At 46.4% G+C, this 24,445-nt stretch overlaps 1 protein-coding gene across 5 annotated transcripts in view; it reads left to right on the forward strand.

Annotated features, from left to right (window-relative positions):
* Positions 1–24,445, forward strand: part of FYB1 (FYN binding protein 1) — a 200,933-nt gene that overhangs the window by 135,123 nt on the left and 41,365 nt on the right. For all 5 annotated transcript variants that reach the window (XM_029060977.2, XM_029060973.1, XM_029060976.2 and 2 more), the window contains 4 exons: positions 13,401–13,563; positions 21,994–22,043; positions 23,937–23,956; positions 24,394–24,428. In XM_029060977.2, the coding sequence (XP_028916810.1) occupies positions 13,401–13,563; positions 21,994–22,043; positions 23,937–23,956; positions 24,394–24,428 (268 nt within the window). The remainder of the gene's footprint in view (positions 1–13,400; positions 13,564–21,993; positions 22,044–23,936; positions 23,957–24,393; positions 24,429–24,445) is intronic.

Below are 24,445 nucleotides of genomic sequence, written 5' to 3' on the forward strand. Positions count from 1 at the left end.
CTGTACTACATCCTTGGAAGAGTACAGTACACAAGGGTCGGTTATGCTCTCAAGGAGCTTACAGTCTAGTGAGGGAGACAGACATTAAAATGCAGGGAACACTTTCCCTCCTCATATCCGACAGCTCTCCCCACCTTCAAAGCTTTAATAATAATAATAATGTTGGTATTTGTTAAGCGCTCACTATGTGCCGAGCACTGTTCTAAGCGCTGGGGTAGATACCGGGGTAATCAGGTTGTCCCACGTGAGGCTCACAGTTAATCCCCCTTTTACAGATGAGGTAACTGAGGCACAGAGAAGTTAAGTGACTTGCCCAAAGTCACACAGGTGACGAGTGGCAGAGCCGGGATTCGAACTCATGACCTCTGACTCCCAAGCCCGTGCTCTTTCCACTGAGCCACGCTGCTTCTCTACTGAAGGCACATCTCCTCCAAGACGCCTTCCTTGACTAAACCCTCTTTTCCTTTTCTTCCACTCTCTTCTGCATCACCCTGACTTGCCCCCTTTATTCACCACCCCCTAGCCCCATAGAGCGCTTATATACATATCTGTTTTTTAATTTATTCATATTAGTCTCTGTTTCCCCTTCTGAGTGCGAGCTGGTTGTGGGCAGGGAATGTGTTTATTGTTATATTCTCCTCTCCCTCGAGCTTAGTACGGTGCTCTACACACAGTAAGCGCTCGATAAGTACGACTGACTCATTGACCGGTCAGCAAAGAGGATGAGGCAGTAGTAAGAGCAGATTATGATAAGCGCTTGGACCAACGTAGTGGCAGTTTCTAAAGATATTAGGCTGTGAGCCCGTCATTGGGCAGGGATTGTCTCTATCTGTTACCGAATTGTGCATTCCAAGCACTTGGTACAGTGCTCTGCACATAGTAAGCGCTCAGTAAATGCAATTGAATGGATATTATTGATAGTAATATCACTAGAGAAGCAGTGTGGCTCAGTGGAAAGAGCCCGGGCTTGGGAGCCAGAGGTCATGGGTTCGAATCCCGGCTCTGCCACTTGTCAGCTGTGTGACTGTGGGCAAGTCACTTCACTTCTCTGGGCCTCAGTTCCCTCATCTGTAAAATGGGGATTAAGACTGTGAGCCTCACGTGGGACAACCCGATTACCCTGTATCCACCCCAGCGCTTAGAACAGTGCTCTGCACATAGCAAGCGCTTAACAAATACCAACATTTTTATGACAACTTGTATTCCACCACTACTAACGTCACCGCTCTTGTTCCGAGCATTTTTGCGCCTCCATCCACTGCAGGAATTGCCGAGGGTGAGAAACACCAATTAGAAAGTGGATCTCTGGGCTCTTTTGGATTGTTTACTTAGGGCAGTGGTTTATATAACAAGGCAGATGGCACGTTTGTTTGGTGTTATAGCAGGGAGGCTGCTCCGGTATCACTTCTTTCATGACCAACCAATCCTGGGCGTGGCACTCCCCCTCTGCAGGCTGGAGCAGCGTCGCATGACTCAACTTGCCCTCAGGTGTGAAGAAGAGACATTCAGAGTTGGAGTTCTGGTGGCTTCCGAGGGTTAGAGAAGTTGAAGTTCCCTCTCTACTTTCACAACTGCTCTTCCTTTTAACCCTCCCCCGACTCACCCGCATCACTTTGTTCCCTTTTTCGTTCCTATCTGCCTCCCTGAAGGCGCAGCATTCTGTCTGAATTCATAGGCTTTGCATCAATTCCACTCTCACCAGATAACCATCCTACAGAGATTCTGCTCCTTCCCCGTGGATTTTGCCATCCAAAATATTGAGGGCACAAGACGTCCGCGTTGCCTCGATAGGTTCAGAATGAATGGACTGCTTTGCTCGGGTTGTAATTTCATCCGTGACTAAGTTTTAAGCCCGGGCTGTTCTTGGCAGCCGCTAGCGTGGTTGGATGGGCCTCCATCTTGGGGTAGAAGCTTCTAAAAGGGTTTGACTGGTCCTTCTGGACAAATGGCCCGGTGGCCATTTCCCTCCATCGTGTCCACATTTTTCAGTCCACCAAAAGGGGAACTGCTCCCGTCCTTGACTGCTGAGTAGGGAAGTTGATTGGGCAGTCATACCGACCCTAGTTATTATGTTATTTGTTAAGGGTTTGCTACAAGTCAAAGTCTATTTCCCCTTTTGGTTCCTTTTCCCATTTTCTTTAGATTTCCTCCCTTATTCAACTTATTTGCTTTCACTTTCCTTTCTGCAAACTGAACATTCTTTTCCCTCCTTTGTACCCGGCTCCGTGAAGCTTTCCTTCCGAGTCCAGAATTATTGCCCCGACTTGCTAAGCCTCATTCGTGCAGGTGGCATTTTCGGCATAAATCCCAGTATGTTAGGATTTTATTTTAATGGTATTAAGTGTTTGCGGTGTTCCGGCCATTGTACTGAGCACTGGGATAGATACCAGTTAATCAGGTTGGACACGGACTGTTTCACATGGGTCTCACAGTTTTAATCCCTATTTCACAGATGAAGTAACTGAGGCACAGAGAAGTTAAGTGACTTGCCCAACGTCATCAGCAGACAAGTGGTAGAGCCGGGATTAAAGCCCAGGTTCTTCTGACTCCCAGGCCCATGCTCTGATAAAGCCAAATTTGTTGGGTTTTTTTGTTTAGTTTTTTTTTAAAATGGCAAAGCCAGAAATTCACATTTACATCTCACTAGGGTGATGTTTAGGGGGCATGTGATGTCCAAGTTTGGGAGGGGACCGAATAAAAGGCTCAAAGGCCTAGCGAAGGATTATTTCTGGTGGTTTGGCTTAACAGCAGGCAGCTGAGAGACCAACATAGTAGAGAGGCAGACGAGCGACCATCAGGAGAGGAGTTGCTCTTCTCCAGCAAAGACTTCCTGAAAACTGGGATCCCGGGAGGCAGGCTCCGAAACACAGGCAGAGAAAGAAGCAGTATGGCCTAGTGGATAGAGCACGGGCACGGGAGTCAGAAGAACCTGGGCCCGCCTCCTCCACTTATCTGCTGTGTGATCTTGGGCAAGTCACTTAACTTCTCTATGCTCAGCGACCTCATCTGTAGAATGGGGATTAAGGCTGTGAGCCCCTCGTAGGACTGTGTCCAATCTGATCAGTTTAGTATTGTGCCTGGCACGTAGTAAGTGCTTCACAAATATTAAGAAAAAAAAAATCAACCCATCGGCATAACCATGATCTACTCTTAGGAGGACATGGTGTAGTTGGGGAGTGTTCATTAATTCATTCCTGCCCACAACGAGTTTACAGTCTAGAGGGATGATTACGGTATTTGTTAAGCGCTCACTGTGTGTCAGGTACTGTACTAAATGCTGGGGTGGATACTGCAAATCGGATTAGACACAGTCCCCGTCCCACGTGGGGCTCACAGTTTGACAGATGAGGAAACTGAGGGTCAAAGAAGTTAAGTGACTTGCTTTAGGTCACAGAGCTGACAAGTGGCAGAGCCAGGATTAGAACCTTCTGACTCCCAGGCCTGGGCTCCGAATACTACGCCATCCAAGGTTTGGTCGCATCCTTTTCCTCTCCACTAATTATTTTACTTTTAGGATCTCGCCAGTAGGTAGTGTCATCACAAAGGACAACAGGGAATGGTTGTTAGTTGAATAATCATTCATCTCCCTTATAGGTTATTTTCCCACTATGTTTCTCAGACCCTAATTCTAAAGGAGGGGAAAAAGAATACAAAACCTCAGCCCAGCCCATGCCAACCATATTCAGGCCCAGGCCACAGGAACTCATCCAGAGATGACAACTTTAGGGAAGCAGTGTGGTCTAGTGGGTAGAGCCCAGGTCTGGGAGGCAGTAGGACCCAGTACCCGCTCCACCGCTTATCTGCTGTGTGACCTTGGGCAAGTCACTTGACTTCTCTATTCCTCACTTACCTCATCTGTAAAATGGAGATTGAGACCGTGAGCCCCACGTGGGACAGGGACTGTGTTCAACCTAATTTGCTTGTACCCACCCCAGTGCTTGGTAAAGTTCCTGGTACACAGTAAGCCCTTAACAAATACCACAATTTTCATTATCAATGATTGTTATTCTTATCGTTATTAATCTTTCCAGCATTCCAGTAGTTATCACAGAGCCCAGGGGGCTGCAGCTACAGATTGTCCCAGTTCCGTTGGTACAGGATTAGGCTTCTACCTTATGATGATGGGAAGGGAGGACAGTGTCGCTTAGCTCTACCACTTATCTGCTGTGTGACCTTAGGCAAGTCACTTCACTTCTCTCCGCTTGTTCCCGCATCTGTAAAATGGGGATTAAGATTGTGAGCTTCATGTGGGACAGGGACAGTGTCCAACCAGAATCGCCTGAATCCACCCCAGGGCTTAGAAAGCACCTGCTACATTATTATTAAGTGCCACTGATTCATTTCTGATTCATAGCAACCGGATGGATATATCTTCTCCAGAAAGTCCTATCTTCTACCATAATCTGTAATCTTGCTAACGGTTCTTGCTTTATCGTTGTTATGGTTTCTACCCATTTAGCTGCTGGTTTGCCTCGTCTACATTTTCCCTGAACTTTTCCTAGCATTAGTGTCTTCTCCAGAGAATTAGTCCTTTTGAAGATGTGTCCTAAGCACTTAAACACCATAAACGAAACAAACAAATCCGTAAAGCACCTAAACGCCTCTTCTACAGATTGTTCCCCTTTAGCAGGCCCTTGCTATCTACCTTCTCTCTGGGGCTTAGAAAATAGGGCCCAATCAATCATTTTGCTCAAGGTTTTCTCGATATTCATTATCTGAAGCTTACAAAGCAGCATGGCACAGTGGAAAGAGCATGGGCTTGGAAGTCAGTCAATCTGGTTCTAATCCCAGCTTCATCGTTCCCCTGCTGAATGAGCTTGGACAAGTCACTTCACTTCTCTGTGCCTCAGTTTTCTCACCTGTAAAGTGACTATTAAATACCCTCCTACTTAGACCATGAAGCCTGTATATAAGGGACAGGAACTCCATCCAACCTGATTAGACGGATATCTACGGCAGTTCTTAGAACAGCACGTCACATGTGGTAGGCGATTATTATTCCTGGAACAATTTTGGTTAAAATGGGTTAAATTAGTATTCAAGAGTTGAGCCTACGGCCCCCACTAAGGTGACGAATCCACCCGCTTTGGGCAACAGACAGTTGTGTTTTCAGCGGTCCTACCCCTGCCTGGTTCTGAGATGTGACCCTTCTGGAAGCGTCTCTTATGTTCGTTTATTCTTTCGTATTTATTCAGGGGTATTTATTGAGCACTTACTGAGTTCAGAACACTGTACTAAGTGCTTGGGAGAGTACAGTACCTCAATAAACAGACACATTCCCCACCCACAGGGAGTTTACAGTCTAGAGGGGGAGACAGACCACTGAGCCTCTCTTGCAGCCGGGTTCCAAAGCTCAGCTGCGTTGCCAGAGTTCAGTTGGAATTGGGAAGGGAGCGACTAGACTCTGAATAATTATAATCGTGGTATTTATTAAGTGTTCACCATATGCCATACATTGTTCTTAGAGCTGGGGTTGATAATCCGGTTGGACACAGTCCCTGTCCCCACACGGTGCTCACAGTCTCAAGCCCCATTTTACAGATGCGGTAACTGAGGCACAGAGAAGTGAAGCGACTAGCCCAGGGTCACACACAGACAAGTGACGGACCGTGTCTTCTGACTCCCAAGCCTGTGCTCTTACGTGAGAAGTTCGGGGCCCCCTCCCAGAAAAGACCACCTCAAAGTGGCATACTTCAGTAAATGGTGCCGGTGACGTTACAGTATGCCGTGTGCCCAGCAGAACACAAAACATAGTTTGCGCCCTTTTGTTCAACATTCATTAGGAGCCACCAGAGGCAATCCTACCCCTCGTGCGGCATTTTCACTGAATTGGTTCTCTTTGATCATCGTCAGGGAGAAAGAGATCATTATGATCTCAAGTTATCGGACACTGCGTTTGGTTTTAAAAACGAGCGAGGGAAGAGATTAAGGAGTGCCCTACCGCCTTCTGTCCTTCAGTTTCTGTCTCCCCTTCCTGCTCTCCTCGCCGCATGTTTCTGATTCCCTTTCCTTCTACCCTCTTTTGGCTTCTCCTCCTGGGGTTGCTGCTACAGGGGCAACCAGGAAATATCCAGTTCCGTTATCGCCCCAGGGCTCCAGCCACTCTGGCAGAAGACCTCTCCACTCCTGACTCCCAGCTGTTCCTTTTCTAGGACTGCATCCCTTCGGGCAGTCTTCTCTCGTAGCTTGTGAACAAGTGCCGTTCTCCGGCCTGCGGTGTGGGAAGCGGTGCCCCCGATTTTTCTCCTGTTCCGCTGGGAGGTTTGGTTTACACCTGCCTTCCTTTGGTTGGGTAGCACGCTTCCGGTGGTTCCCCATCCAAGCCACAGGGACTTAATACATTTTTAATAATAATAATAATGTGGGTATTTGTTAAGCGCTCACTATGTGCAGAGCACTGTTCTGAGTGCTGGGGGAGATACAGGGTGATCAGGTCGTCCCACGTGAGGCTCACAGTCTTCATCCCCATTTTACAGATGAGGTAACTGAGGCACAGTCACACAGCTGACAGGTGGTAGAGCAGGGATTCGAACCCATGACCTCTGACTCCCAAGCCCGGGCTCTTTCCACCGAGCCACGCTGCTTTGATAGGACTGTACTATCCAGGGGTTGGGAATTAGGCCCAGAGTCAGGATGTCTGAGGGTTGATCAGAAGGACCTGGGTTCCAATCCCGACTCTGCCACTTGTCTGCTGTGTGACCTTGCGCAAATCACTTTACTGCTCTGTACCTCAGTTACCTGTAGGATGGGGATTGAGACTGTGAGCCCCACAAAACATCAGGGACTCTTGTCCAACCTGATCTGCTCTATTTGTTGCCAAATTGTACTTTCCCAGCGCTTAGTTCAGTGCTCTGCACACAGTGAGCACTCAAGAAATGCCATTGAAAGAATGAATAAAAGAGTCAGAAGTAGTCCAGGTCAGCTCCTGAGGTCAGAAGCACAGTAGACCACAAAGTTTTCAAAGCCCTACGAACAGTGCCTGACATAGTAAGTGCTTAACAAATACCATAACAATAATAGAGAAGCAGTATGGTCTGGTGGATAGAGCCCAGGCTTGAAGGTCAGAAGGACTTGAGTTTTAATCCCTGCTCCGTCACTTGTCGGCTGCGTGACCTTGAGCAAGTCACTTCACGTCTCTTTATCTGTAAAATGGGGATTAAGACTCTGAGCCCCACATGGAACAAATTGATTACCTCGTATCCCCCCAGCTCTTAGAACAGTGCTTGTCGCACAGTAAGTGCTTAACAAATACCATTATTACTATCAGTATTATTCAGTAAATGCTAATGACTGATTAGTGTTATTTTCCTTTTATAAAATTGTGAAAATGATTTCTATTTAGAGGGGAAGGAGAGGTTTTTTCATTGGTTTCTTAACCCGGAGGCTTTTGGATCAGTTCCCATGTCACTATGGCAGAAACCTGAAGAAAAATCTGCAAGCGCTTGCTAAAAAGATCACTTATGCTCAGACTGTCTCCTGCTAAATTTAGTTTAAATTAGGGAGCGGCAACCGAGGTCCTGGGCTGATGTAGATAGATGCGCCTTGTGTTTTTTTGGAAAATTCTGATCCACAGGTGTTATGCTGTGTGGGGTTTGGGGGGTCCAGCTCTTGGAGAGACAGCTTTCCTACTGTTGGACCTAGGGACAACACATGGCTCTGGGAATCAGGAGACTTGGATTTTTTTTTTTTTTATTGTATTTAAGTCCTGTACTAAGCACTGGGGTAGATATAAACTAATCAGGTTTGACACAGCCCCTGTCCCACATGCGACTCAATATAATAATATTGGTGGTATTTGTTAAGCGCTTACTCTGTGCAGAGCCCTGTTCTGAGCACTGGGGGAGATACAGGGTAATCAGGTTGTCCCCCGTGAGGCTCCCAGTCTTCATCCCCATTTTACAGTTGAGGGAACTGAGGCACAGTCACACAGCTGCCAAGTGGTAGACTTGGGATAATACCCATTTTACAGATGAAGTAACTGAGGCACAGAGACATTACTTGCCCCAGGTCACACAGCGGACGAGTGGATTCTGGTTTGCCCCCTGCCTGGTGGAGATACGCCACCTGTGGAGAAGATTCATGACCGAAGAACTGCCTAGAGCAATACGTGAGGTGGACGGGCTCAGTAGAAATCCTGAACAGTAGCTGGTTAATGGCGCCAGTAAAGATTTCTAGTGAGGTCCCCGGCCTTGAAGTCAGAAAGACTTGGGTTCTAATCCTCTCTCTGCGACTTGTCTGCTGTGTGACCTGAGGCAAGTCACTTCACTTCTCTGTGCCTCAGTTCCCTCATCTGTAAAATGGAGATTAAGATCGTCAGCCCTATGTTGGTCAGGCCTAAGTCCATCCCGATTTGTTTGTATCCACCCCCGCCCTTAGAAGAGTGCTTGGCATGGACTAAGAGCTTAACTATTTTTAATTTTTACGGAGGCACCTGCACTGTGCCGTGGTTTTTTTGGCCATAAATAGGTCCTGGATGGGGGGAAAAACAGATACAGTGTGTGCGCTTTACAGTGTACCGAACCACTACCTGCTCACATTCCCGTTGTATTCTGGGCCCCGGCGGGAACTCGATTGGCGGGGGCGAGTGAGGGGCAGTGTCCGTGTGCTAATCGTTATAGCACTGGAAGCAATTCTTTCCTGAAGGCTCTCCATCCTGAAGTCTCAGCATTCAGGCTCACCACGTTCCCAAAAGAAAACCCCATCACCCCTTCTCTTGTAGTTGATCCGTCCTCCTTTCCCGACTCTGTGTTCATTAATGGAGCGGCCCAGAAATATCAGTGACAGGAAGCAGGACAAAAAAACCTAGTTGATTTAAACGAGGGTGAAAGGAGGACTGGGGAACTGGGGAAGCAACATTATTATTATTATTATTTGCTTGTATCCACTCCAGCGCTTAGTACAGTGTCTGCCACATAGTAAGTGCTTAACAAATGCCATAATTGTTAGTATTGTACTTCAAAGTATGATAAATAATAATGTTGGTATTTGTTAAGCGTCTACTATGTGCAGAGCACTGTTCTAAGCGCTGGGGTAGATACAGGGTCACAGCTTGTCCCACCTGAGGCTCACAGTTAATCCCCATTTTACAGATGAGGTAACAGAGGCACAGAGAAGTTAAATGACTTGCCCACAGTCACACGGCTGACAAGTGGCAGAGCCGGGATTAGAACCCATAACCTCTGACTCCCAAGCCTGTGCTCTTTCCACTGAGCCACGATAAATGGCACAGATGCCACGTTTCTAAATTTGCACCTGTTTCAGCTGTACCCACGCTGATGTCAACTACAGTGCTATCTATCTATCAGTAGTATCTACTGAGCACTTACTGTGGGCAGAGCACTGTACTAAGCACTTGGGAGAATCCTCCTTTACGACACTAGGCCCGAAGATTCAGGCGGTTTGGGAAAGGCGACGGGGAAATGGAGAAACGATATTAAAAGCTCGAGGGAGCCGGGGAAGGAAGAGAGGCTGGAGTTTAGGGGCAGGGAGGGGGTTACCTGATTTCCAGCCCAAGTCGCCAGGGCAAGGGAATACTTCTGTTTTAGTTTTAATTGTATTTAAGTGCTTACTATGTTCCAGACACTGAACTAAGTGCTAGGGTAGGAACAGTTTGGCCATGGTCCATGTCCCACATGGGGCTCACCTCTCCGCAGCTTAACCCTCTTTTCCCCCATTTCCCTCTGCTCCTCCCCCCTCCCTTCCCATCCCCTCGGCACCGTACTCGTCCGCTCGACTGTATATATTTTCATTACCCTATTTATTTTGTTAATGAAATGTACATCGCCTCGATTCTATTTAGTTGCCATCGTTTTTACGAGATGTTCTTCCCCTCGACTCTATTTATCGCCACCGTTCTCGTCTGTCCGTCTCCCCCGATTAGACCGTAAGCCCGTCGAACGGCAGGGACCGTCTCTATCTGTTGCCGACTTGTTCATCCCAAGCGCTTAGTACAGTGCTCTGCACATAGTAAGCGCTCAATAAATACTATTGAATGAATGAATTTTACAGATGAGATAACGGAGGCAAAGCGAAGTTAAGTGATCGCCTCGAGGTCACACGGCCAACAAATTGTGAAGCTTAGATTAGAACCCCAGTCCTCTGACTCTGAGGCCTCCGCTCTGTCCATTAGGCCACTCTGCTTCCTTTTGAAATAAAGTACATCACTTATCTGCAATTGATTAAGCCCACGGTTCTGGGCAATTCGGATTAAAACAGGATTTCTGCCCTTGGTTCTGGAACCAATCCCCAATTCTAACATTCTTTCCAAGTGAAACTGGTTCTGATTTACAATATTATGAGAGGGGAAACACTCTGAAGAACCAATTGTTTCATAAATTAGAGTACCAGTTTTCCACCTCTTTCTAGTTCCCATATCAGTCGATCGACGATTAATCAGTGGAGTTCACCGAGCGCTTTTGTGAGGAGAGCACTGTTCTAAGCATTTAGGACAGTACGATACAACAGAGTTGGTAGGTATGATCCCTGTCCACAAGGAGCTTACATTCCCCAGGAATAGTTTCCTGAATTCATTCATATATTCATTCATTTGTATTTATCGAGCACTTATTGTGCAGAGCACTGTATACTTGGAAAGTACAATTCAGCGACAGAGACAATCCCTGCCCACACCGGGCTTACAGTCTAGAAGGGGGGAGATAGACATCAAAACGAGTAAACAGCCATCAATAGCATCAATACAAATGAATAGAATTATAGATATACACTCATCATTAATATAAATAAATAAAATTATAATTATGTACATATATACTCAAGTGCTGCGGGGGCGGTTAGAGCAGTTACCTCATGGGTAAAATGGGGATTAAAAGTGTGAGCCGCGGGTGGGATAACTTGATTACCTTGTATCTACCCCAGCTTTCGGAACAGTGCTTGGCACATAGTAAGTGCTTAACAAATACCAATATTATTATTCAGTTCATTCAATTCAATAGTATTTATCGAGTGCTTACCATGTGTAGAATGCTGTACTAAACGCTCGGAATGTACAGTTGGGCAACTGTAAGCCATTGACGGGCTTACGGTCTAATCGGGGGAGACAGACGGACAAAAACGAGACAACTTAATCACCATAAATGGAATCAAGGAGATGTACACCTCGTTAACAAAATAAATAGGGTAATTATTATTATTATTATTATCTGCTGGATCTGTAGTGGGAGGAAGTTGCAGGCCAGAGGGAGGATGTGGGCAAGGGCCCGGTAGAGAGAGACCATATCAAGGTACAGTGAGTAGGTTGGTTTTAGAGGAAAGAAGTGGGTGAGTTGGGTTGTAGTAAGGTGGGAGGGGGAGAGCTGATTAAGAGCCTTGAAGCCTGTGGTAGATGAAGCCATTCTGTTTGATGTGCGGATGGATGGGCAACCATTATAGGTCTGTGAAGAATGGGGAGATGTGGACTGAGCTGTTTTCAGAAAAATGATTAGGGCAGCCAACTGGAGAGGGAGGAGGCGGGGCGGATCAAGAAGGAGGATGATACAGCAGTCAACGTAGGGAATAAGTTCTTGGATCAGCATGGAAGCAGAAGGGGTAGATTCTAGAGATGTTGTGAAAGTAGAACTGACAGGACAATTGACAGGTTGACAGGTTGACAGGTTGAATGAGAATGAGAGCGATGAGGAATAGATAATGCCAAGGTTGTGGGCTAAGGTAGGACCCCATCTATTCCAAAGCACTGGGATTTTCTTCACAAGTAATAATAATGTCGGTATTCGTTAAGGACTTACTATGTGCAGAGCACCGTTCTAAGCACTGAACGGGGTAATCGGGTTGTCCCACGTGAGGCTCACAGTTAATCCCCATTTTCAGATGAGGGAACTGAGGCCCAGAGAAGTGAAGTGACTTGCCCACGGTCACACAGCTGACGAACGGCAGAGGCGGAATTCGAACCCATGACCTCTGATTCCCAAGCCCGGGCTCTTTCCACTGAGTCACGCTGCTTCTCTAAGAAGCCACTGCAAGTAACCCATTTAGAAAGGCGGTGTGTTGTAGTGGAAGACCACTTCCCTGGAAGCTGGAAGACCAGAGGTTTGACTGTCAACTCTGCCGCCGGCCTGCTGCGTGACTGTGTGCAAATCATTGAACCTCTTTGTACCTCAGTCTTTTCATCTGCGAAATGGGGATGTCACCTGCCTTTCTACCCACCTCACAGGGCTGTTGTGAGGTCAAAAATAAGATCGGTACTGTGAGAGCACTTTGGGAATAAAAGTGCTAGACGAAAAGGCGTCTCCCTTTTTTGAATTTTGATTTCTTCTCGACTCTACCCCAACCCTTAGTACAGTGCTTGGTTCAACTTACGTGCTTAATAAATGCAATTATTATTAGGCATATCATAAAGTAAGCGGCCTAAATCCTTTCTAATCAATCAACTGTATTTGTTGAGTGCTTGTTTTGTGCATAGCACTGTACTAAGCACTTGGGAGAGTACTATATAACTGTAATAGTCTGTAATATATTTATACCAATATCCGTCTCCCCTTCTAGACTATAAGCTCATTAGGACAGGGAATGTGTCTGTATGTTGTGATATTGTACTCACCCAAGCGCTTAGTACAGTGCTCTGCACACAATAATTGCTTAATAAATATGAATGAATGACCATGCTCCCTGCCCACAACAAGTATACGGTCTAGAGGGGGCTACTTGTCAGCCGTGTGACTGTGGGCAAGTCACTTAACGTCTCTGTGCCTCAGTTACCTCATCTGTAAAATGGGGATGAAGACTGGGAGCCCCAAGTGGGACAACCTAATTACCCTGTATTTACCCCAGCACTTAGAACAGTGCTCTGCACATTGTAAGCACTTAACAAATACCAACATTATTATTATTATTATATACATATTAATATAAATAAATGTTACGCTATGCACTTAAGTGCACTGGGGCTGAGAGAGGGGAGGATAAAGGATACAAATTCAAACGCAAGAGTAATGCAAAAGGGAGTGGGTCACTCCCTCTTGACAATTCCGACAGACCAATGGCTCTTCCCCAAAATACTTTCCCAGTCATCTTTTACGGCCAGTGTGATTTCCACGATATGACGGGACCGGCTATAACTATATATAAGAATCCGTTCTGTCCCAGAGTAAATGTTGGTAGAGAGTAGCTACGTGCCCAGGTACACCCACTGCCAAGCTGAAGAGTAAAAAAATTAGTATTTTTGCCATGCCAGCACAAGGCAGGTGAGTTTCCGCCCTCATTTTTAATTCAGTCAATTGTATTTGAGCGCTTACTGTGTGCAGAGCACTGAGCTAAGGGCTTGGGAGGGTCCGATATAACGGAGTCGGTAGATGCATTCCCGATTCGCTTTTTACTCAAACCTGACCCCTAAGTAGCCAGGGTTGGAGGCATCTGTCCTCATTCTTTGTTTTCTGTTTGGTTTTTAGGCCCCAACAAAGCACCGACTGCATCTTACTCTCTGACCACCCCACCGCCACCTCCACCGGCCCATCCTGCCACCCAGGCTCAACCCCCTCCACCATCCTTCCCAACGCAACCTCCGGTCCCCAGCTTACCTCCAAGGAACATCAAAGTTTCTGCTGAACCAAAGTAAGTAAAAAATACCCTGCCAGGGTTGTTGAGATAACTCTACGTTGGCTTATGCCAGAAGTCGACGACGCTGTTTCTGTGGTGTTTGTGGTCCATTGTTAAATTGAACATTTCAATGCAAGGAGGGTGAATATAAATTAGAAATAATCGTTTGATGATCTTTCTTCTCTACTCTGTAGTCCAGAAAATGATACATTTTGGTCCTTATTAAATGTCAGGGGTAAGTACAGGAAGACTTATTAATGAATGAATCAATCAGGAAAATATATTGGAGCACCCCCTTTGTGTAAATTATTATATCTAAGGACTTGGTAAAGTACAATAGAAGAAAATAACATAATCCCTGTCCTCAAGGAGCTTCAATTAATGGGGAACAGGCATAATATCACTTACGGAGAGGTTGCAGAAATCTGGATAGGATAAATAGATAGGGATTTAATTAGTGGAGAATGCAAATTGATGCACACCAAAGTTTTCCAGGTGAAATACTGAACCAGTGGGTCTAATGGAGCAGAGCCTTGGGAATCCAGAGAACCGGGTTCTAATCCTGATTCCACCTTTTTGTCTGTTGGGTGACCTTGAGGAGGTCATTTAACTTCTCTGTGCCTCAGTTTCCTCATCTGTAAAATGGTTTTTAATACCTATTCTCCCTCCTCCTTAGGCAGTGAGCCTCATTTGGGCAGGGACTGTGATTGATCTGATTCTTTTGAATCTATTCCAGTATTTGGGACAATGCTTGGCACAGAATAAGAACTTTAAAAATATCACGATTATATTTATCATTATCGTCATCATCATTTCTATTATAGTTGACTGAGTGTGCATAAGTGTTGAGAGGATAGAACAGAGAAGAAAAGTAATCAGGGAATGCCTTCTGAAAGAGGTAGGATTTCAGGGGGGTCTTCAAGATGGGAAGAGCTTTGGTCCGGCATCGGAGTTGAAGGGGGAAGGAATTGCAAACAAGAGGAAGGTTGTGAGCAAAGGGTCAGAGTCAAGAGAGTTGAAAATGACATAATGAGAAGCTATGATAATAATGTTGGTATTTGTTACGTGCTTACTATGTGCAGGGCACTGTTCTAAGCGCTGGGGTAGATACTGGGTAATCAGGTTGCCCCCGTGAGGCTCGTTCTTAATCCCCATTTTCCAGATGAGGTAACTGAGGCACAGAGAAGTCAAGTGACTTGCCCACAGTCACCCAGCTGACAAGTGGCAGAGCTGGGATTCAAACTCATGACCTCTGACTCCCATGCCCCGGCTCTTTCCACTGAGCCACGCTGCTTCTCTAAGAGCATATGACCTGGGGTACATTTAGTAAGAGAAGAGAGAGGATAAGGAAGAGAGAGATCTAGATAGGGCCCCTGATTTCACAGAGGGCTCACAATCTAAGTGAAAAAAAAACTACACATGAATAAATGAATGATGTCCAGGAAAGCACAGTGGAGACGTTATTTTAAAATTCTAAAACGTAAACAGTAAAAAATATGTCAACCAAACGGTGCCTGAGTGAATCAATCAATCATATTTACTGAGCACTTACTATGTACAGAGCACTGTTCTAGGCGCTTGGGAGAGTGCAGTGCAACAGAATTAGCAGACGTTCTCCGAAGGGGGCAATCCGTGAGTGCCTAATCGTCTCAGGGAAGCGATTCTTGGTCACTCGCTGTCACAACCTCTCCAAAAATTGGGAAACAAAGGCTTCTGCCTGCTGTGATTTCCTCCAGGCATTCTGGGGCTTCATTCTGCGACCCTCAACAAGAGGAGGGAGAGTGATCCAGGCAAGGGGAAGCTCCCTGCAGACCTTGGGGTGCCGATGGACTGGGCTTCCTGCCTGTGTGACTGCAGGCTTCATCTATCAGTCAGGCAGTCGTATTTACTGAGCGCTTACTGTGTGCACAGCACTTCACCGAGTGCTTGGGGGAGTACAAAAGACACCCCCTTCCTGCCCACGATGAGCTTTCAGTTTAGAGGGGGAGATAGACATGAATATAAATGAATAAATTACAGATGTGTACAAAGTGCTGTGGGGCTGGGGTCGGGGATGAATAGAAGGAGTAAGTCAGGGTGATGCAGAAAGGAGTTGAAGAAAAGTGAAAGAGGACTTCAGGAAGGCCTCTTGGAGGAGATGTGCCTTCGATAAGGCTTTGAAGGGGGAAGAGTAATTGTCGGATATCTATGTCAGGGCAGGATCGTGGAACATGGAACCCTCTCATCGTCCTTCAGTTGGAGCATTTTTAGAAATTATCCAGGGGGTAAATTGATAGGAGTCCGTCAGGTGACAGTGAGCATTTTCCTGGCTGACCATGCAGTCCAAACCTTTCTAAAAAGGAATACTCTAGAGCTTTCGGGGAACATGATGGACTTTGTCTCCCTGCCCCACTGACCTAAAAGATTTATTTTAACATTATAATAATTTGATATTTGCTAAGCACTTACAATATGCCAAGCGCCTGTACTAAGCAGCGGGGCAGAGACGACATCGTGGGGCCGGACAGTCCCTGGCCCACCTAAGGTTCAGAGTCTTAAGAGAGAATAGAACTTAGTTGCCCTTTTAAAGATGAGGAAATTGAGGCACAGAGAAGTCAAGTGACCTGCCCGAGGTCACACAGCAGTCGAGTGGCAGAGCCAAGGTTAGAACCCACATCCTCCGCCTCCCAGGCCCATTCTATTTCCTCTAGGCCACACTGCTTCTGATTAGGCCACCCGTATTCAGAAATGCGAGGAGGCCAAGGCCAGGTATGATGAAATCTACCAATTATTCCGAACTTCGTCTCTCCATAGGTAGAGGATGTTGCTCCCCACACGGCCTCAAAAAATACTGGGTGGACACCACAGAGCTGACATAAGTTTCACCAGATCCCCAAAATGCCAGGCACCCGAGGGAGGGGCAGGGCTGAGGGGCACAGCTGAAACAGATCCAGGCCCCGTAGAGTCAGATACCCTTTCAAAATTGAGAAGGAACTCCATTAAAAAAGTTTTCACAAAAAATGTAAAATCAGCACATTCACTAATGAAATAAATCCTCTGGCAGAGACTTCAACTTTGTAATAATAACAATCATAATAATAATAAAAAATTTTGGTAATTTAAGCACCTACTTACTATGTGCCAGGTACTGTTCTAAGCACTGGGGTAGATAGAAAGTAATCGGGTTGGACACAGTCCCTGTCTCACATAGGACTCACAGTCTTAATCCCATAGAAGCAGCGTGGCTCAGTCGAAAGAGCACGGGCTTGGGAGTCAGAGGTCATGGGTTCTAATCCCGGTGCCGCCACTTGTCAGCTGTGTGACTTTGGGCAAGTCACTTAACTTCTCTGCGCCTCAATTACCTCATCTATAAAATGGAGACTAGGACTGTGAGCTCCACTGGGACGACCTGATCACCTTGTATCCCCCCAGCGCTTAAAACAGGGCTTGGCACATAGTAAGCACTTAACAAATACCATTATTATTATTATTTTACAGATGAGGGAACTGCACAGACAAGAGAAGCTGTTAGCCCTAGGTCACACAGCAGGCAACTGGTCCTTGAACCCAGGTCCTTCTGACTCCCAGGACCGTGCTTTATCCTCTACGCCATGCTACTTATCTAAGTGCCATCCATACCTCTGCTAAATCTACATCCAGGCAGTCCAATGAATTCAGGCTCCAAAAATATATTTTGGCTTCAATTATCCACTTATATGCCTAGCAGCCCTATGTGTCTGAAGATGTCACTGATTAGAATAATAATAACTGTGGTATTTGTTAAGCGCTCACTGCGTGCCAGGCACTGTACTAAGCCCCGGGGTGGTTACGAGCAAATCGGGCTGGACCCAGTCCCTGTTCCACATGGGGCTCACGGTCTCAATCCTCATTTTACAGATGAAGTAACTGAGCCCCAGAGAAGTAAAGTGGCTTGCCCAGGGCCACACGGCAGACAAGTGGCGGAGCAGAGATTCATTCAGTAGTATTTATTGAACGCTTACTATGTGCAGAGCACTGTATTAAGCGCTTGGAATGGACAGTTCGGCTAATTCGATTAAAACCCACGACTTTCTGACTCCCAGGCCCGTGCTCTAACCACTGAGCCAACGGCGAATGAAGTTCCCTTAGCTGGAAAGGCCCACCGTCCCGATGGCATTGTGCACACGCCTAGGCTGTCCTCTGTTGCGCTGTCTCATTTGCTCTTTGCAACACTGGGCACTTTTTCACTTTTGCCTCCTTACCTCCCCACCCTCTTGAAGTTGCTGCTCGGAAAGGACCACTCCTCTCCAGATGGCAGCGCGCCACCTGATCAGTCTGCCGCAGCAGTCTCCCAACCCCCAGAGGGTTGAAGTTTCGTTTTGACCTGGGGAATCCAGGGAAGCTCGGGCCGAAGCGAGCTTCCGAGTTTCATTGGTCAGTCGGACTGGGAACCTGATGGCAGCCACGGCGGCGTGGTCGCAATCTGACCAGAATGGACTGACCCAAGGGAGCTGGTGTATATATATCTATAATTCTATTCTGTTTCAGCACATAGTAAGCGCTTAACAAGTGCCCTCATTATTATTATTTGATGCCCGTTTACTTGTTTTGATGTCTGTCTCACTCCTTTGACACTGTAAACCCGGTGTGAGCAAGGATCGTCTCTGGTTATTGCTGAATTGCACTTTCCAAGCACTCAGTACAGTGCTCTGCACACAGCAAGCGCTCACAAAATACGATTGAATGAATGAATGGTGACAGGAGGGACAGGAGGGCTCTGGAGAGGCCCCATCAAGGAAACGGTCACCCCGCCGGCCACACCCCACCTTCCCTCGGCCATCTCTCTCCCGGGTCCTCCCGCCACTCCGGGTCACGTGGATCGATCAGACATCCCCGAAGCCGGCACCGGCATTTTTAATAACTAACCTAAATCCTCGCTGCGTTAATGGAGCACATTGCCTGCCTTGCCAGAGGATTTAGTAAATCCTCCCAACATTATTAAACCGAGGATAAGTTATGCAAGCAGATCCTCCGTCACGCTTGAAGGGCCTGTTTCATCAATGCTTGGGGGATCCGAAAGAATCCTGAAGAGCAAAGCCTTGGTCTCTGGTCTCCAAAATACCGCAACAGCATGGTGTAATGCATAAGCCTTGGGCCTTGAAGTCAGAAGGTTCTAGCCCGGCTCCGCCACTTATCTGCTGTGTGATCTTGGGCAAGTCAGTTAGCTTTTCTGTGCCTCAGTTACCTCATCTATAAAATGGGGATTGAGACTGAGCGCCCCATGTGGGACAGGGACTGTGTCCAACCTGATTGGTTTGTATCCACTCCAGCATTTAGTACAGTGTGTGGAACACAGTAAGTGCTTAACAAATACCGAATTATTATTATATTACTCAGAAGACATTCCTTTGAACGCAATGGACACCTTACCATTCGAAGGACTTAATGGGAGTTCTAGACTCTAAACTCTTCTCTAGTCTATAAGCTCATCTTTAGGCTTGTAAGCTCATTGTAGGCACTATCTGGTTATTGTTATATTGTATTCTCCCAAGCACTTAGTACAGTGCTCTGCACACAGTCAGCGCTCACTCAGTACGAGTGAATGAATGAATGAGACTCATCCTGCTCAAGGTTTGACTCTGAGCCCCCAAATGCCATTGTAAACTTTGCCGAGCAGCATTTTCCTCCCAATTTTGTTTGGCTTGCAAAAAAAAGATACTCTTCCAGCCATCGGGGGATTAAAGGAATGTTTCTCACGTTGAAAGCAGAGATAATTACTAGAAAACACCCTTGAAGCTTCCCCAGCAGGGAGTGTGGAAGGATCCCAGGGGTAATTTGGTGGCAGGTTTGGGCAGCAAGTAAGAAAGAAACTTTCTTAGAGGAAATGAAGGCGACTCTGGCCTTGAAGTTTAAAAGCCAGCTGCCAAAGAAGGAGGAAAAGAGGGAAGCCAATAAACAGTTTTGAAGAGCAAAAGTACCTGGTTAGAATGGCAGGGGACAGCACTATGTACCTATCTATAAACTATATCTGATAAATTATTCATTTATATTAATGTCTGTCTCCCCCTCTAGACTCTAAGTTCATTGTGGGCAGGGAACGCGTCTACCAAGTCCATTGTATTCTCCCAGGTGCTTAGTACAGTGCTCTGCACACAATAAGCAGTCAATAAATACCATTCACTGATTGATTGTCAATGATCTAAATGATGTATGTAATGCATGTATTTAATGAATAATCTGGGATGGGTAAGAGTCACAAGGAGCTGAAGGAATTCTGTCAAGGAGAGGCTGCAGTAGATAAGCCACAAAGTATTAATCCTTATACTGTATCGTTTCCCCATCTAGTGGCAAAAAGTCACTCATTTAAGCTCCCTTTTACTTCAACCCTCTCCCTTTTCTGTCATCTAAGTACTTCGTGTTCAATGTACTCCAATATAGAAAAGACTTTCTTCAAAGGATGGTGAATTGAAAACCGGAGGCATGCTGATGGGAAAGAGCACGGTCTTGGGAGTCAAAGGCCGTGGGTTCTAATCCTGGCTCTGCCACTCAGTTGTGTGACTGGGCAAGGCATTTAATAACAATGTTGGTATTTGTTAAGCGCTTACTATGTGCAGAGCACTGTTCTGAGCGCTGGGGTAGTTAGAGGGTGATCAGGGTGTCCACGTGAGGCTCACAGTCTTCATCCCCATTTTACAGATGAGGGAACTGAGGCACAGAGAAGTTAAGTGACTTGCCACAGTCACACAGCTGACAAGGGGCAGAGCTGGGATTCGAACCCATGATATCTGACTCCCAAGCCGGGCTCTTTCCACCAAGCCACGCTGCTTCACTTAACTTCGCTGTGCCTCGGTTACCTCATCTGGTAAATGGAGATTAAGACTGTGAGCTCCACGTGGGACAACCTGTTTACCTTGTATCTACCCCAGCGCTTAGAACAGGACTTGGCACATAATAAGCCCGTAGCAAATACCATCATCATCACCTAGGATGTGTCTGATTCTGGCTACTTCCTAATTAATTGTGATATTTACTAAGTGGTCACTTTGTAAGCTCCTGGGGGACAGGGAACGTGTTACCGACTCTGTATTGTATTCATTCAATAGTATTTATTGAGCGCTTACTATGTGCAGAGCACTGTACTAAGCGCTTGGAATGAACAAGTCGGCAACAGGTAGAGACGGTCCCTGCCGTTCGACGGGCTTACGGTCTAATCGGGGGAGACGGACAGACGAGAACGGTGGCGATAAATAGAGTCAAGATACTCTCTCAAGCATTTAGTACAGTGCCCTGTTCACAGTGAATGCTCATATGCTATCGATAGATTGATTGCCAACTACTGTCTCGGGGCTTGAGTAGGTATGAAATGAACAGGTCATAGGGAAAGGAGAATGGCGTAATGGAGAGAGCACAGGCCTGGGAGTCAGAAAGTCGTGGGTTCTAATCCCGGCTCTGCCACTTGTCTGCTGTGTGACCTTGGGCAAGTCACTTCACTTCTCTGTACCTCAGTTTCCTCTTCTATAAAATGGGGATTAAGGCGGTGAGCCCCATGTGGGACTGTGCCCAACCTGATTTGCTTGTATCCACTCCAGTGCTTAGTGCTTAGAAGCAGCGTGGCTCAGTGGAAAGAGCCCGGGCTTTGGAGTCAGAGCTCATGAGTTCGAATCCCAGCTCTGCCACCTGTCAGCTGTGGGACTGTGGGCAAGTCACTTAACTTCTCTGTGCCTCAGTTACCTCACCTGTAAAATGAGGATGAAGACTGTGAGCCCCACGTGGGGCAACCTGATTCCCCTGTGTCTACCCCAGCGCTTAGAACGGTGCTCTGCACATAGTGAGCGCTTAACGAATACCAACATTATTATTATTATTATTACAGTTCTGGGCACAGAATAAACACTTGACAGATACCGTGATGATGATGATTATTATTATGTAGCCCCTGTCCCTCAAGGGTCTCACAAACCAAGGTTCAGGTACGACAGGAGGGAGGGAATGGATAGATTCAGGAAAGACGAAGAACTATACGCAATAATAAGAGCAAATTAAAAATTAAACTAAACTCTCCAATTAATCTACTTAGACTGCAAGTCCAGTGAGGCACAGGGACCGTGTCTGACTTGATTATCTTGTATTTCCCCCATCGCTTAGAATAATGCTTGGCACATAGTAAAGACTTAACAGATGCCATAGTGAAGAACATCAGAATAAGCAGTTTGGAGGAGGCAGTCCTCAGGCTCCTCCCACTCCAGCGCTTAGTACGGTGCCTGGCACATAGTAAACGCTTAAATACCATAAAAAAGAGCACAACCTTGGTTACAGAAACCAGAATCTTCCCTGTGTTTTTAAGACTGTTGCAGTTTTGACTCCCTCGGGGCTGGGTGGGAGAAGGGAGACTAGATGGCTTACCAAGCAGCTTTACTGGCGGGCGTTCAAACGTCATGCCGAAATGACTAGACGTCATATCAGACGCCTCTCTGTTCCTCTTTTCAGGACTCCCATAAGTGAAGACAATTACGATGATGTTGACATTGACTCCAATGGTAAGAGAGAGAACGTTTTTCACTCACCACTCGAGGACAAGTGATTGCATTTACCCGAGCAATTTGGGGGGATCACTCATGGGAACGCGGCATGGAATCCGTTTCGGAAGCCATCCCCGTAGGTGGGTTACCTTAACAGCAGCCTAGCTTAGTGGAAAGAGCCCGGGCTTGGGAGTCAGGGGTCGTGGGTTCTAATCCCGGCTCTGCCACTTGTCAGCTGTGAGACTTGGGGCAAGTCACTTAACTTCTCTGTGCCTCACTTACCTCATCTATAAAATGGGGATGAAGACTGTGAGCCCCACGTGGGGCAACCTGATAACCTTGTTTCTAACCCAGAGTTCAGAACAGTGCTTGGCACATAGTACGCGCTTGACAAATACCATCCCGGCTCTGCCACTTGTCAGCTGTGTGACTTTGGGGAAGTCACTTAACTTCTCTGGGCCCCAGTTACCTCATCTGTAAAATGGGGATTAAGATTGTGAGCCCCATGTGGGACAACCTGATCACCATGTAGCCCCCCCAGCGCTTAGAACAGTGCTTTGCATGTAGTAAGCCCTTAACAAATACCATCCTTATTATTATTATTATTATTAAGAAATCCATTGGGTTACTCTAAGAGATTCCAATGAGTTTCCACGGCACTCTGGAGTCCGACTGAGGTCTACCGTTACGCCGTTACCTCAGGTTCGGGGAACCCAAACTCCTGATTCGCCTCTGCAAATGGAAGTGCAGGAGCATCGGATGGGGAGGACGTGGAGGGATGGGGCAGGCTTTTCCATGGGAATTCCTGGAAGACATAGCCTATGTTTATCTGAGAAGGCGGTTGGGTTAGCGGGGTGAAGGATGCAATGAGGTCGAGGATGGAAGTTGCAAAATTCGCAACCTCCAGAGATTGACAGCTTGAGGTCATGGCTTTGTGTTTTCTGCACACTCTGCTACTCTGGTCCCTATCTCCCCATGAAAACATAGGCAGATGGCATCGGACTACCTGCCTCAACTAGCCTATTGCATTAGCGTCGTTACTGTTCTCCATCCTCCAACTTCTTCCTGGCCAATCTAAACTTCTGCTGCCCGGATCATCTTTCTGAAGCATCACCCAGCCCTCAAACACTCCGCTAGCTTCCTGTGCCTCTTCCTCCCCAACAAAAACGCTTTTCATTTTGGCTTCAGTTTTCTCCCCTACATGACCTCACTGTTCCTTCTGCTCTCTTGGTATTTCCTAACTCACTATCTTCATTCCTCCCAGACCAACTTTCTAAGCAGTACCTTATTGCTGACTCTCCCATTTCCATCTCCTCCCTCATGCTCTTCTCTGTCTTGGAATTCCCTCCCTCCCCACATCAGACAGATTGCAACTCTCCCAACATCCAAATCCTCCCTAAAATCTCATTTATGTGTCATTCTGCTTCATTTTTGACATCATCAGTTGTAAAAATGCTTGTTTTTCTTCCCTGTTGAAGTGTAAGCTTCTGTGAGCAAGGAACAAGCCACTGGCATTCCCAAGTGACTTGTACCATAAGTTGTACCAAGTAGGAGCTCAATAAATGCTACTATTAATTAATTAATTAATGTTGGTATTTGTTAAGCGCTTACTATGTGCCGAGCACTGTTCTAAGCGCTGGGGTAGACACAGGGGAATCAGGTTGTCCCACGTGGGGCTCACAGTCTTCATCCCCATTTTACAGATGAGGGAACTGAGGCACCGAGAAGTTAAGTGACTTGCCCAAAGTCACACAGCTGGCAAGTGGCAGAGCCGGGGTTTGAACCCATGACCTCTGACTCCAAAGCCCGTGCTCTTTCCAGTGAGCCACGCTGCTATTACTGAACAAATCCCCAAAATAGGTATTCTGAAACAAAATTAATTAAAATCTGATTCTTAATTTTCTCATTCAGGTCCCGGAAATCCGGATGAGGTCAGTTTTTTTTCTTCATTTTTATTATAACTATATATACTATTATATGAAGGATGATATTTAAGGATATTAATTTGAAGCCATTTATACTGTACTGGATAATATTTCCCAGCATTATGCAAGAAGGGGAAAAAGAATAAAATTAGCAATGTGTTGAGTTTGTAATGCTGCTACATCCAAGAACCTCAAGCACACAATATCAATTTTGAAGACATATTTGGGTCATTGTTCTCCACTATCTAAGATTAACTAGTCGAAATATCCTGATGGGTTGCAGGAAGGAGGAGAGCGATTCCTGGCATAACTTTCTAATCTATTTGAGAGGAATCCTTAGTCTTGCTCATGCTACCGTCGCTTAACCGTGTACTTGACATGTGCAGTGCTTACTTCGATGTTTCCAATTACTGATAATTGATCAATATCACTTTTTCTTGCAGGATCAAGAGAGCGATGGGGAAACATATGAAGACATGTGCGAGTTACATTTTT

The sequence above is a fragment of the Ornithorhynchus anatinus genome, chromosome 3, assembly GCF_004115215.2.
Source record: "Ornithorhynchus anatinus isolate Pmale09 chromosome 3, mOrnAna1.pri.v4, whole genome shotgun sequence".
NCBI classification, from domain to species: Eukaryota; Metazoa; Chordata; class Mammalia; order Monotremata; family Ornithorhynchidae; genus Ornithorhynchus; species Ornithorhynchus anatinus.